This window comes from Lepidochelys kempii, chromosome 2, assembly GCF_965140265.1.
Source record: "Lepidochelys kempii isolate rLepKem1 chromosome 2, rLepKem1.hap2, whole genome shotgun sequence".
In the NCBI taxonomy this organism is placed as follows: Eukaryota; Metazoa; Chordata; order Testudines; family Cheloniidae; genus Lepidochelys; species Lepidochelys kempii.
The window spans coordinates 16,488,467-16,503,509 of record NC_133257.1 but is presented as its reverse complement, the minus strand read 5'-3'; the positions used below and the strand labels follow the sequence as shown (position 1 = coordinate 16,503,509).

At 38.4% G+C, this 15,043-nt stretch overlaps 1 protein-coding gene across 14 annotated transcripts in view; it reads left to right on the top strand.

The window, feature by feature from the left end:
* PHF20L1 (PHD finger protein 20 like 1) overlaps positions 1–15,043 on the top strand; it is an 82,455-nt gene that overhangs the window by 48,756 nt on the left and 18,656 nt on the right. For 8 of the 14 annotated variants that reach the window (XM_073330084.1, XM_073330088.1, XM_073330087.1 and 5 more), the window contains 5 exons: positions 7,569–7,787; positions 7,985–8,041; positions 10,098–10,202; positions 13,287–13,451; positions 13,882–14,063. In XM_073330084.1, the coding sequence (XP_073186185.1) occupies positions 7,569–7,787; positions 7,985–8,041; positions 10,098–10,202; positions 13,287–13,451; positions 13,882–14,063 (728 nt within the window). The remainder of the gene's footprint in view (positions 1–7,568; positions 7,788–7,984; positions 8,042–10,097; positions 10,203–13,286; positions 13,452–13,881; positions 14,064–15,043) is intronic. The other 6 variants (XM_073330096.1, XM_073330095.1, XM_073330093.1 and 3 more) reach the window with 1 other exon arrangement.

The following is a 15,043-nucleotide window of genomic DNA, read 5'->3' as shown; positions in this document are numbered from 1 at the left end:
TGTGCCATATTCTTGGCTTGTCATAGGTCTTCTGAGCCTGATAACTCGAGTTTGCCTCATAGTCTTCCTTCTTCATCTTTGAAGAAGTCCTTCCTTCCAAGGGCTACCCAACTTAGCCTTGGCATCATCAGGAACAGGCTTTGAAGCTCATTTGGTCTGCTCTCATCTTTGGAAGACCCTTATGCACTTTTGAAGGGGTCTGGTCTTCTCCTAGATAGGTATTTACTTACGTGGGTTTCTCCCATACCCCTTTCTGCAGATTTCCTTTCCTTGGGGAGCTTTTGGACAATATGGCTCTTTGAGGAGCAATCACCACTGGTTTCTTCTTTGCCCGAATACCCTAGAATCTAGACACATCTATTCCTGTTCGCTTCTTCTCTCTGAGGAAAACTAGAGTTCTTTTACCCATGTTGTCTTACCACACTTCCATCTTGAGGGCTGTCCTTTGATCAGGAATGAGGATAATCTAGACAGAAATCCTGTCAAAATTGGAGGATGGCTGATGATATGGAAGTCATGGATTGTACTGAATTCAGGCTGGCTTCTTCCACATCCTTTGAGAAGCTAGTGGTGGCAATGTCACCACTGGAGGACTGCAGTTTCAGAATCTGTTGGGAGCACTGGCTGACGTATTGAATCTGATGTTTCTCAACTACCCCCAGAAAATACACATTGATTTTTGACATCCTCAGATCTAAAAAAAAGGGTTGAGTCAAGTTCAGTATCTTCATTAATGATCTGGAGGATGGCATGGATTGCACCCTCAGCAAGTTTGCAGATGACACCAAACTGGGAGGAGTGGTAGATACGCTGGAGGGTTGGGAGAGGGTACAGAGGGACCTAAACAAATTAGAGGATTGGGCCAAAAGAAATCTGAGGTTCAACAAGGACAAGGTCAGGATAGGTTTCATTAAGTGATCATGTATAACATAACTGTGAACAGGATTGTGAAAGACTTCATGATTTCTAAAGTAGAGTTTAATGCCCATATGAGGGTAGAGAAAAGTGAAAAGGAGCTAACCAAGGGCAAAAAATAGTCAGCTTATCGTCTTCTGTGTTAGTATTGTAAGCCCTTTGAAGCTTGCCAAGTGTCTGCAATAAATCATCTTCCGAAGACAAGAGGTGCATATCTACATAGCTCTTGCCAGTGGCAACCAGTTTTACTTACAGCTAATCTTCCAGCAGTCAAATCTGCCAAAGTTTCTGTTTGAAATTTCAAACATGCTACCATGAACCTGATGCACTAAATTACAGTGTACCACATATGGAAAATGATCTCACATAAAAGTTTTAGTGTGCTCTTGTCTCAGGGGACTTACGGTTAGATAAGAGACCAGGGTTTGCTTCTCAGCTCTGCCAAAGACTTTCTGGTGTTGAGCATGTCACTTTATCTCTCTCTGCATAAGTTTTCTCATCTGTGAAATGGCATTATCTCAGAAAAGTGTAACAAGGCTAAATTAATATTAATAAAGCACAGTGAGGTCCTGGGATAGAGGGTGCTATAAAAGTGCGAGATATTAACAGTATTCCTATTATTGTCACCAATGTACAGAAAGCAGATGGACCTGTAATATTTAGATAGAGAGAAATGCTATTTCCCCAAGACTCAAATTAAAATGGTACCTATTTTTCTCACCTTGAATAAACGGAAATGTATTAAGTTTATCATGACTTCTGAGGCTAGAGATAGAGGGGCCATTTGAAGAAAGTGATGCCATTTGTGGGCCTGGAAGTGTTTGGCTCTAGTGTAGGACATAAGCCATTTAAAAAAAAAAAAAGTAGATCATATTTAATTGTGGAAAAAGAACATTAAATATTTATTCATTCATAGCAAAGCTTTTCTTTTGTCAAACCGTTAACATGTTGCTTTTCAAAGGGGAGGGCAGTGAAAAATTGAGCTTTTCTGCAATGAAGTGCAAAACACATGCTTTGCAATTAACTTCTTACATGTATGCTTCAAGCAAAGGCACTTATGTTGTCCAAAATGTACAGCTTGTGATTCTATAAGTAAAACACAAGAACACTATAATTTAGTTCCTCGGACTATTAACTACTTACATCTACCACTCTCTTTGGTATCTGCATATAGATACTGATACACTTTCATCAACTTATTATTTAATATTTGCATTGAGGTAGTGCCCAGAGACCCCAGATGGGGATGGTGCCCCCTGTGCATTCTAGACAAGGTACACACATATACCATGAAAAGACAGTCCTCTACCTGAAATGCTGACAATCTAAGTAATTTTATTTGCTTTTCCAGCACCTAGCCTATTGCAGATGTTCAAAACCTGATCAATATAAATGTATTAAAAAGATGCCTGATTATTATTGAGCTGGCAGGACAAAGTGCAGTTCTTTTGAAAACTGACAAAATTCTAAATTCAACTGTCATGTCTTCCATTATTTCCACAGTTTTCCACCATTTTGATGCTACTAACTAGAACAGAACCACCACTTTCTTTGGAGTAGCGAACAGTATCTTCAGTTTTAAGTGCAAGGAGGGAATTCAATGTTACATTTTTAGCTTCTTTATCTCAACTGCTGCTTCTTGTTCTGGGTTCAGCCTTAAGTTATAGTTAGGAGTTATGTTGACTAAGTAACGGAAAAGGTATATAGTTTATCAGAATTATTTTTCCAAATTTGTCTTTGGTTCTTGTGAGTTAAAACAAGTCTGCTTTCCAATGAGACTGACAAATATCCACAGACAGCCTGTAAACTGTTAAGTCCCTCTGAAACCTGTTGCATTTGTACCATTAGTGCTTCATTGTAGATTTTCTTGTGTAAAATACAGGCTTTGTTTTGATCAAAACCCTCCTTATCCTCTGCAAATTTTACATGGTTATGGAAATTGAATGCAAATGTCAACATGCAATCTTCCTATCTTGCAATTTAACAACTCTTGACAGTGTTTATACTTTAACACAATTATCTATTTTTAATGATCCAGTCCATTGTTTTCTACCATTTTCTTCAAAATTAGACATGTCAGATGAATTCATTCATTGATGATTTTGATCGCTGATTACAGTAACTCAGTATTGATCATCAACTTTCACATACGCTGTAGCTAGAATGAGAAACCACTACCTACTGAATTTAATACTCAAGGATAAAAATGAGATTAGCTAGCCATTTCTGTATATTGAATTGTTATCAGTGTTCTCATCTACCCAGTGTTTCGGAAGTTTCCTGATACTAGCAAACCAAGCCTCCCAGCAGTTCACAGATCTGTCTACACCCCTGTCTTCAGCATTCATTGAGAGTTCATTCCAGTTGCTAGTCATGCCCTTCTCTCCAATGATTTCTGCCTTTGCTTGTCCCCTGAAGGGTTACAGTCAGTTTTGTGGAGTTCTTCTGTTTCCTAATAGGCAAAGAAGAACCTTAATGTTCTCATCACTTCTTTAAACTTTTAAAAGAGTTAGTTTTCATGCACAGATTGAAATTAAGAGTCTGTTTAAAATGTCCATGATATATATTTAAAAATATATTTTCATGTAAATACTTGAGAGTGACAGAAGCTCCAAAAATGAAAAAAACAAAATCCATATTTTTTTAGAAAGCCCTGACTATATTGGTCTTATCTATGCTTAAAGATATTACAATGTTAAGGGATGTGATTTTTTTTTTTTTTTTTTTTTTGTAACTGGCATAGTTATTCTGGTGAAAACCCATAGGTTCTTAGGTGTTGTCAAACTGGAATAGGTTTTACCAGAATAAGCTATTTTATACCAATATACATTTATTTGCACTTGAGGGTCTGTGCTGCTTTAACTATGCTGGCATAATTAAAGCAGCAAAACTGATGTAGTCTGCATATATTTGAGCTGAAATAGGTCTTTCCATTATTTCATGGAGGTGGCAAAACTCGCCTTTGAGGTAATGATATCGACATCGATTGCTCACATCTGGTCCTTCAGTGTCTTTGGTGTACACACACAATACACAGCATGCATAGCACTTCCTGCATAGATTCCCGCACTGCCGCTGTGTGTGGGTAGGAGGTCATATCTGGTTACCTCAAGAGGAAACAAGTGACAATTAAAAAATCCTTTACAGAGTCACTACCGTGTTTCATTTTTATCAGTATTTAGTTTATGCAAATTATTAAATTATGAACGGTATTGCTCTGTTGGTTACATTGGTTTAAAAGGCTCCGAATGATCACCTCTTACTTAATTTTATGGCTATTTAGTGTAAATCAACATTTTATTTTATAAGATATGATAACTTACACATTTGAAATCAAAATATCAGGTTTATGAAATAGCATTTATTTAGGTACAAATGAAATTATAATTTTCAAAACATGTAGTGATTACTAATAGGAAGTATATCTAGGCTTCTATTTCATATGATTATCCACTTCCTCTTATGCGCCTCTAAGTGAAGACTCGATAAAGTTGCTCACTAGGAAAAGTGTAACTGTATGTGTTATCTTCTCCTTTCCTGTTACTGTAGTGATGGAGCTTACATGGGTAAATTATTTGAAAGGGCATTAGTGTCACTGTAGCAGAATTCTTTCTATAAAAAATACCTCCTGGAGCCATCAGCCAGCTTTCTTAGTCACCAGTTGATTAGTTTGTCAGGTGGTATTTAAGCTTTAATGGTCTAATTTCAGGATTTTGAAAATTTAAGGTAATGTTTGGAATAATGACATTTGATGGGTTTGGATCGCTGACATAGGAAAATTGTTTTTAAATAACTAGTTTAAATCCAGTCCTGTTTTGGGAAGATGACTTGGGACTAGATTATTCAATGGACTGTTCAGATGTGGAGCCCTCAATGTTCTGGCTCAAAATAGTAGTGGCCTAACCAGATTATCTGATGTGTGGTATTATGTGATCTCAGTTTAGTTTGTACAGTACACATGCCCACATAACCTCCTCCCCCACCCCCAAAAAATAAAATAAAATAAGTAGCAGCATTAGCACTAATGGGAACCTTTGTTAGCCTTGACAGAGAGGCCAAGTATTGATTGTCCATAGAATACTAAAAAATAAGCTTCCATCTCTAGAGGTGGTCCTTGCAGGTTAGGGTGAAGCCTGCTGGTAGAATGGGATGTGGGAGGTTGTCGTTGTTGTTGTTGTTTGTTACTTGTTATGTGATGACAGTGTGCTCCTGGCTCTGTAAAAACACAAAGTGAAGACTCTTGCAGCCCTGCAGAACTTTACAGTCCGACAAGACAGTCACAGAAGCTGGGAAGCCCTGAGGCGGAAATAGTTCAGATAATGTTTTCTGTTGCTAACAAATATATTTATTAGGGATATTTAACCCAAAGGGTGTTTTACATATCCCTCCTCCCCTCCTATCTCTGCTGCTCAGAGTGGTGCTCAGGCTGGGGCCAGTGTTGAGGGTATTGGGCATCAGGAATAGTCTGTTCAAACTATTGGATGGGGCTTAACAACACCAACTGAAGAAAACACCTCCAAGCAGCACCCTGAGACCTAGAGGCACTTTGGCTCCTTCCCTCTACCCAGTACAAGTAGCTGCTTCCAGCTGCTGGCCAGGGTGCATGATGGGGAGTGGGATCTGAAGCTGCCTTTACATCAGACAGCTTGGAAGGTCCACCATGTAGTAGCCTCTGTGTTGGGTAATTCCTGCTGCTTTGTGTACCAGTGCCCTAGCTGCTCCTGCTGCCTGTTCACTGTGAAGTTCCTTGGCTACTGCTTGAGGGAAGAGGCTTCTCAGGAGCTGGAGTGCTAGGGGGAAGCTGATGTGAAGTGTGTGGCGCTCTGTCTGGTGAGGGAAAAGTAGCCCAGGAGGAGGCTCTGTGCTCTCTCTCGGCATACGTGTCCCCAGAGCATTACCGCTTTCTGTACCAAGTCTTTTTTGTTAAGTAGAGGACTTCGATTTTCAGGCCTCTCAATCCATCGCTTTTCATGAGCACTAAATTCACATAGTTTTCTTACTCCTGTTTTTAATTTCCTTAATTGTTTTCTCTTTTATAGTAATGAACTCTATAAGAGAGGACTTCAAAGAACCCCAAAAGAACCTCCTCTTTATTTGGATCATATTCAGCGTTCTGGCTGCTTTAAGGTTTTCTGCAGGGTTAATCTTTTGCATTATTGTCAGACACCAAGATTTTTAGAAGTGATTAAGGATTTTGAATGCTATTTTTGGGGGCCCAATTTTTGAGACACCATAATGGTACCTGATTTTTTCAGAAAGTGCTGAGTACCTGCCTTCTGAAAATTGGGTCCCATTTAGTGTTTTTAAATTGGATATTCAAAATCATGAATAACTTTTGGAAAAACTTGGCCTGAAATATTACCAGAATGTACACACACAAACTTTACCCAAAAGAGTGATTTAAACACCCAAACAGCTGTTACTGTGCTAACCTCAGCATCAGAGGATCCTAACCACAAAATATGTCAAGCTACTCTTGTGAGAGTGATTCTTATACTGAAAAGGATGATAAATAGATTTTTAAATGTTTAAAAAACCCAGATACCTCCTTATAATTTTGTAAGACTATATTTCCTTAGTATTTTGCAGCATTAGGCAGGGAGGCTTTAGACTACATCTAGAGCTTTCCTGTTGTGTAATTAGGGAACAGACTTAGAGCTTGCACTGCATTGGCTAGTAAGGTTGGTGGGAGATCTTGGTGATGCTGGTAATTGTTTATTGAGCAACTTATTTTTTCCCTGTGGCAGAGAGTAAAATAGGTATCCTCCTTAGATCAAAATAACTTTGGGTCTTCTTTGGTTTGATTATTTGAAAATTGCCTTGATGCTTTTGATAATAAATATCAGAGTTACAATATTAAAATATTTTTTCATCTCTGTTCAGTTAGTTTTATGATTTCCTAGCTTGCAATGAAGAGAAAAATCTTCTAAATACTGAGCACTTTAGGGAATAATCGAGGATTAGGAAATCTTTCAAAACACTCTTTGTATGCAAGTGTAACTTCAAATTCTGATTTATACACAAAGCTTTCTGCTTTACATATACTTCAAATTTATTTTCTTTAGATTCCAATTTTAAAAGGACACTGATTTCCAGAGGTAACCTAATGAGCTTCTATTAGATTAGAGGTAGAATACCATTTTTAAAAATAACTCCTGAATGCAGTAAACTTTGATGTTGTAGACTTTCTATTGAGCCGAATGTTTTTTTAATAAGTAGCATTGTAACCCTAAAATCTATTAAAGATAGCTATCCCTTCAAAGTAAGACACAGTTAATTAACTGTGGTGACATCAGCTCCTTGACTGTTACTAGTGACTTCCACTGTAATGGAAAGAGAAGAAAAGGGAAGAAAAAATATCTAAAGCAGGAGAGAATTAAATTGAAATTAACCTCTCTGTTTGGAATCGATATCTCCCTTTTTTTTTTTTTTTTAAAGTAGAGAGAACAGACTTTTTTTTGGCATGTAGCATTTAGTAAATAGTAAGACTGAGACCTAGGCATTCAAAAATTAACAATATATTCACTATTATGAAAATATTTCCTGTACTTGTCATTTCAGCAGCCTGACTCAGCCAGTGACCTGGCTGCTATGCTGATATACAGGATTAAATCCTTACTGAATGCCCAGTAAATTTGTCTTCTTGTTTTCAGCACCCTCGTCCCATGTACATGCCTTACATCTGGAAATGCCTTTAACCAATAGTCTAAAGTTACCCAAAGGGAATAGTAAAAAAAAGAGGTCCTCCACGTCAGTCAGCTCTGAAGGGACAGAGATACAGTTCTCTGTGCCTGTAAAGGAGAAATGTTTTGAGAATCTGCAGGAGAAAATGTTAAAGAAGGTCATTGAGAAGGACAAGCATTCAGAAGTTGGTAAACTACAATGCTTTTTGTTTCCAGTGCTTAAGACCGTAAAAGTAATTGTAAAGCATCTTTAAAAATCAATGTGTTATTGTGTCTTTCTTTTAATTATGTATTGATAGGAATGTTTACAACCAAGTAACTTTTACAAGAAAGTACATCGTCCGCAGTGGTCCCACTAAGCTTGTGTGTTTTTCTTAAACCTACAGGTATACTGAAAACTGAAAAAAAGGTGAAATTGGAAGAGAAAAGCTCATCATCATTTGGTATGCACAGAAAATCATATTTAAGCAAAAAGTCTAAAGCTTGAGAGAGTAAGAACATAGCCTGTCCCTAACTTTTTACCTGTTATGCTCTTTTAGGTGTAAGTGCTCAGCTGTATTAATATTTCTAAAGCATCCAGTTTTTAAAAAACAAAAAACCTGAAACGCAAACACCTAAATTGATGCAAAAGGTCTTGGAAATAAGTAAACTTGTGTGACAATGTATGCCTAAGAGATTGTGTGTAAATTGCAAGGACACAGAGGGACAAATCCGGTAGTAATAGTAGGGCTATAATGTCATGTGTCCGTTCCTAGACCAACTGGGTGGGGCATGAGGCCTAAGAGGAAAAGAATAATGATAGGGTACCCTTTATAACCTTTTTCAATTAAATTAGTGGTATGTGTGGTTATTAACTTGTGCCTAGAGGTGGAATAAATAAAGAAAAAGTCTAATGGCTAGGTATCCAACAGAATATGCGATGCCTCCTAAAATGAAATATAAATTAAGGAAGTTTGGGGTATTCACTCTTCAAATATTACAGAGATGGTCAGATAGGGACTCATTCATAAAATTTCACTTTTGCCACGATTCACAGTTTTCCATCCCCAAACAAATTCATTTTTGACACAGATTCAGCCCTATATGTGTCTGAATTGCTCATCAATCTATGGAAGAAAAGAAGGAATAGAAATAAGCCCAATTAGCTCTAATTGAAACATTCACTATATCTGCTCTTATTCTGTGTGGCTAAGGGAAATGTACACAAAAAAAAGTGTTTCAGAGTAGCAGCTGTGTTAGTCTGTATCCATAAAAAGAAAAGGAGTACTTGTGGCACCTTAGAGACTAACAAATTTATTTGAGCATAAGCTTTCGTGAGCTACAGCTCACTTCATCAGAGTCATACAGTGGAAAATATAGTGGGGAGATTTTATATACACAGAGAACATGAAACAATGGGTGTTACCATACAGACTGTAACAAGAGTGATCAGGAAAGGTGAGTTATTACCAGCGGGAGAGGGGGGGAAATGTATGCATCCAATGAAGTGAGCTGTAGCTCACGAAAGCTTATGCTCAAATAAATGTGTTAGTCTCTAAGGTGCCACAAGTACTCCTTTTCTTTTTACAAAAAAGAGTATTATCTTAGAGTCAGTCTTTGGGGTTTATTTTCCAGCTGAAGTCAAGTCCCTCTTTCTGGCTTCACAACTGTCTGCTTTGGAAATAACTATGAAGTTAGAAGCTGTGGATTATGGCTTCACATGGAAAGCAAGTAGCAGGGACAGATGAATTATTATAAAACAAAGACTCCATTCACATGTAGATTTCAGTAGTACTTAAAAAGGAGTAGACATTCAAAAATGTAACTTTAATTTTATTCAGAACAAACTCTGCTGATAAAATTTTGGGTGAGAGGACAGCTAGCTGTTCTTAAAGGAATTTATGGCAGCTACAGTTTCAGGTGTTTATCATTAAGCTCCATACTAGATCATGTAGCATGCTTTGCTAGAGGATGTAATTTTTTAAATTAAGAGTTCTTTCTGTTCTCATCTTCCCTGTTTCTACAGCATGATCAAAACCTGGAAAATAAATGGGTTGTCTACTCTGTTTCTTGCAAACTAATTGATGTACTACTGATGTATTTTTAAAATATACATTTTTTAAAATATAAGCTTTATTAAAACTGGGTCTTATTTTTTTCCTCATGTGCGGGTCACATCTGGAAATTCTGAAGGCTACATAATGTTACCTGTCAAGATGTGGGATACAGTTGACTTCTTGACACTGAGAAGCTGAATTATGTTACTCTGCTAGGAAGAGTCTCACTAATAACTGTGTTAACTTCAAGGTGTCTCAGCTAAGGCGGAACCCCAGTGCTGTTCCAAAATCAGTTAATCACAGGGGCTATACACATGGCACTGAACAAATTAATTGACTCATTCCACTCTGGGCAGGTGACTGGAACAACTGATTTAAAATTTAAATTTTGCTTTTAGGGTAACTGAAAGAAAAAAGTATTCAAGGATGATGGTAATACTTTAAAATGTTAATTTGCAATTAGGTAAAAAGAAAGAAAAAGATAAAGAGAAGAAAGAGAAAAAGGAAAAAGATCATAAATCAAAACAGAAGAAGAAGAAGAAAAAGAAGAAGAAAGCGAAACAGCATGGTGAGTTAAGAAAAATTAAGACAAAAAGTAAAGATCAAATACTATCTTTCTGGTTCTGATTGGTTGTTGTTACCGACTGAAATATTGAACATTCATACAGTTCAGAAACAAGTTCTGAAATTTCAGAAATTACCAAAATGAGGTGGTGGTCTTGTAATTTCACATAGCAAAGACACTTTGATTTGGTATCTCCTCTCCTTCTCCCTTTATATCCTGTCTCCAGGTGATCATGTCCACTCATGGCTTTAACTACCATTTTTACACCAATGACATGTAGATACACTTCTCCACTCCAGCCTCCCTCCACCCAGTTCTGCATCTCAGACTTTCACATCCAGCCCTGACTATCTCACTGCTTACTTTTATTTTCATATTTAGGTTGTGTCTAAATCTTGCCAAATCTTTCTGCATAACATCTCTGAGATACAGTTTTTCCTATTCATCCTCATAGCTGAAACTTGCATATTTGCTCTCATCATCTCATGTCTCAGTTACTGCAACATCCTTTTCACTGGCCTTGACAAATGCAATCTTGTCCAGCTCATATCCAGTCAGAATGCTGCTGTGAAGATCATTTTCCTAGCTTGTCACTTTGACTGTTACCTGTGTCTGTGCATCCCACCACTGGCTCCCCCTTCTCTGTTGTATCAAACACTAGCTACTTGTCTTCATTTTCAGGATCCTTCCTGGCCAGCTCCTACCCTCTTATCTCTCATTCACTATCGAGTTGTTCACTTCTGCATCCCATCAGCCCACGATGCCAGCCTTCATAACCCACACATTGTTTTCAAACAATCACTTTTGTGCTATCTCCCATTCTGCCCCTCAAGCTGGGAAGAGCTTCCCCATAAACATCTGCAAAACCAACTCGTTATCCCCCTTCGAAACTCTCCTTTCGCTTGTTACTTGCAACAAATGGTTAGGTCGCTGATGTGCTGAGATCGCTGCCTATCTTGCTGCCCAATTTTGTCACATTGTTTCCTCCACCATCTGTCCATATCCATCAGTTGCCTCTTGTCTTAGACTTACATTATAAGCTCTTTTGAGCAAGCACTGTCCTTTTGTTCTGTGTTTGTCCAACACCTAGGGCAGTGGGGTCCGGGTCTAAGAGGTCGACCTAGAGCAACTTTACACAGAACAATAGAGAAAGTATATGACACTCAGAAGACTGAACAGACCAGCACAAGACCAAAATAAATGGTGGAAACTGATGGGCGCTCTGCGCACCTAAGGGTGCGGGAGGATGAAGAAGAAAGAATCCCTTGTCGCAATATATTTCAGTGTTATTTGTCACATCATAGATGGATATGCTGCTATACACTGATGACACTGGGCAAAAAAGTTACTATCTAAATGCACAGCACCTTGGGACAATACAGAAGATGACACAATTAACACAATTACTCTGGAATTGCGGTTGTCACTGATCATGGGTATCATGGAGTAGGTCGTATTTAGGAGTGGTGTGAAGGATAGCAAAGGTTCTTGGGGAATGTTGACTGGGAGGTTACCCTAAGCTTAGAGGGGACATGGAAGAAAGCACAGAATTGACAGTGGATTATGGTGGAAAGGGAGAATGTAAGAGAGAAGCCTGAACAAAGCATTCAGCGTGGGACTGTTGTAGATGGTGGTAGCAGGGCTGTGGAATACTTTAAAAAGGAAGATGAGAAGGTTGAAGTAATGAGCAGTGAGTACAATTATTTAACTCATGTCCTAGGACATGTAGTCTGACTGACTGTGCTTGGATAATATCTGTCCATGTATTGTTCCCTATGACTGTTGTGGCTGCAGGCTTGGGCCAGTTGTGCAGAACTGTTCTGTGTAGAGGTGCTCTCTCAGCTCTTACAGGTAGTGGTGTGCAGGTAAACAAACTGTCCCGACCCGCCAGTGGATTTCCCTGGTGGGCTGCATGTCAGAGGTTGCCGATCCCTGCTGTAGAAGTTAGCAGTAGGCTGGAAACAGAGGATTGAAAATTGTGTGGAGGATTACATTGTTTCAAAGAGACATCAAAACCAGATATTTATCCAAACCTCAAAACTTTTTAAAGTTCTCCCATTACTAGTTTATTGGTTGGGAGGGAGGTTACAATAATGCACAAGGGTGTAGTTCTGCTTCTCTGAAAATTAAGTATTTCTCTTGGAAAAAAAATTTTACCTAATATTTGCAGAGATGTGCGCATAACTCTCCAGCAGACCTCAGGTTCATGGCTTAATTGGGAACATTTTAAAAAATTTGGCAAGCATTGTGTTGAAAAAGCAAGATCATCTTAGCAGCAGACGTTTGGACAGATTTAGGCATGAAATTTGGGAAGCAGGAGAGGAACGTGAGACAAAAAGGATTCTGTTTTTTCTCAGTGTCAAAACAAGAAAAAGACAAGAACTGGGGCTTATAATTTCTAGAACACATCAGAAGGAGCTAAACATTCATTGTTACTAGTTTTATTTTCCATGTAAGTCTGTTGCAGTTGCCACAAGGATACTATTTGATTGTCAGTGGGAAGGAAGGAGAACCATGTGATGATGAGGCATGATTTATGAAAACCCTCTAAGATGTGTCCAATACACACAATACTGTTTGATAGAAAAGAACTGACAAATAAGTCAATCAAAGATCAATTGAAGAACTTTGATTATGGATATAGTGCAATATTCTTTCCTTTTTGTAGTCTTACAAGGTACTTTCTCACAATCTCAGATATGTATGAAGTGAGAAATAAGAAGTTATATAATTAGTCTGGTGCAGTGTACGTACATAAGAGGGGCAGAGCTGAAGTCACGTGTGACATTTTTAACTTTGTAATTTTTTTTTTACTCTGCTGCTTGACTTGGTAACCATAATGTTCTTAATATCGCTTACATTGATACACATGTAAAATAAGACCGTTTAGGGGTTTGTGTGATGTAGATATTTATACATTTCCCTTCATTTTGGTATTTATGCACTAATGCATGTTCTTTATCTTTTGCACATAATGTTGTAACTTTCTTACATAATCGTCATTCTCAGGCCTTGTGAACTCTTACCGGCCTACTTTTTCTTGAGTACTATAACATCAGATAACCACTGTTCATGTTAATTTTTTAGATTATTCGGATTATGAAGATAGTTCTCTTGAGTTTTTGGAAAGGTGCTCCTCTCCACTCACACGGTCTTCTGGGAGCTCTCTGACTCTGCGAAGCATGTTTACAGAGAAGAACACTTCATACCAGTATCCAAGAGCCATTCTGTCTGTCGACCTGAGTGGAGAAAGTAGGTTGGCTGAACAGTAGGAAATTTTGTTCTAAAATTTATATTTCCCAAAGAAGGCGAATTAAAAAGGCCAAATGCAAGCCAAATAATTCACTTTAGGCATAAAAATATTAAACTTTTTATGCTTGTATGTTGTTAAACCAACGTGTATATACTTTCATGACAGATTGAACAAAACATTTACCCTCCTCTTGCTGTTCTGCATTGTGCTGGGCACTGGTTGGATTTTGCCACTCCTACCTCTAAGGTGGCTACATTGCATTGCTGTATATACAGTAGAGGTCACCAAGAAGGGTAATCTTCCAGCAGTAAATCTGTGAGTGACTTCCGCTATCTGTAGTGCAGGATCATTCAGCATCTAAGTCCTACGTTCTTGTAAAACGTTAAATCTGTTTGCATATACAACTTCAGATTTATTTGTTTTTATTAGACCTCTCGGATGTGGAGTTCTTAGATGATTCCTCCACAGAAAGCTTATTACTGAGTGGTGATGAATACAATCAGGACTTTGATTCAACCAATTTTGAAGAGTCTCAGGATGAAGAGGATGCTCTCAATGAAATTGTTAGATGCATCTGTGAAATGGATGAGGAAAATGGCTTCATGATTCAGGTAAGGCACTCGCTCTGCATTCTTTCTTGTGAATTTTTACTCTTTTGGCATCCCTAAAGTTCTCTGTCTATACACCAGGTCAGAAAAAGGTGGTAGCAGTTAAAGCTTTTTGCATTCCACACAATGCCTCTATTTTTTCTGTGCAGGACCACCTCTCTAAGACTGAGGTTGGTACAGTTTGTGTGCATTCAGTCCGTGGCACTTCTGAATGTACGCTATTTTGTGTAAAAATAGTACCTTCCTACTCACCTAATCTGTTCCCTGCGTGTATTTTACTTCTGGGAGAATTCTGCGCCAAAAAATTAAAAATTCTACACACAATATATTAAAATGCTGCAAAATTCTGCATATTTTATTGTTAAAATAACACAATGTAATCATGCCGGTTTCAATTATTTTAATAATTTATTTCAAAATACCTGTCAGCAAGTATGTCTGTAACAATACACAGAAAAAAAAGATTCAGGAAATGTTGGGTTTTTGTTTGTTTTTGTTTTGTTACAAATGGATTCCTTAGTAGGCATATTAATACAGAACTTTGAGTAATTCATTTAAACTACAATACAGAAATGTATTTCCCGCACCCCTCAGAAGCAATGCAAAGGCTTGCAGGAGTCAGGGGCAACGGAGAAGCTGAGGGAGAGGGTGTGGATGAGAGAAGTATGGAACATGGTTGTTTTTTGTTGGTTTGTTTGTTTTTTGGGTATGGGGGGGATTATTAGGGAGTTGGGGAGCCTCCCCCATGCAGACCCTGGCTGATTTCTAGCCTCTCCTATTCAGTCAGGCACATCTACCTGTGTACCTGACCCCAGTCCCTATATGTACCTGCAGCCCCCTGTTCCCAAGTGGCCCTGTACCCCCCTCCCATTCAGCCCCTGTCTCAGTGCTGTCACCCCACTATCTCCTGAGTCCGCACCCCAGTCTGTCTCCCCACTAGCCCTCCTGAACCCCAGTCTGTGACTCCCCCCCAGCAGCCCCAT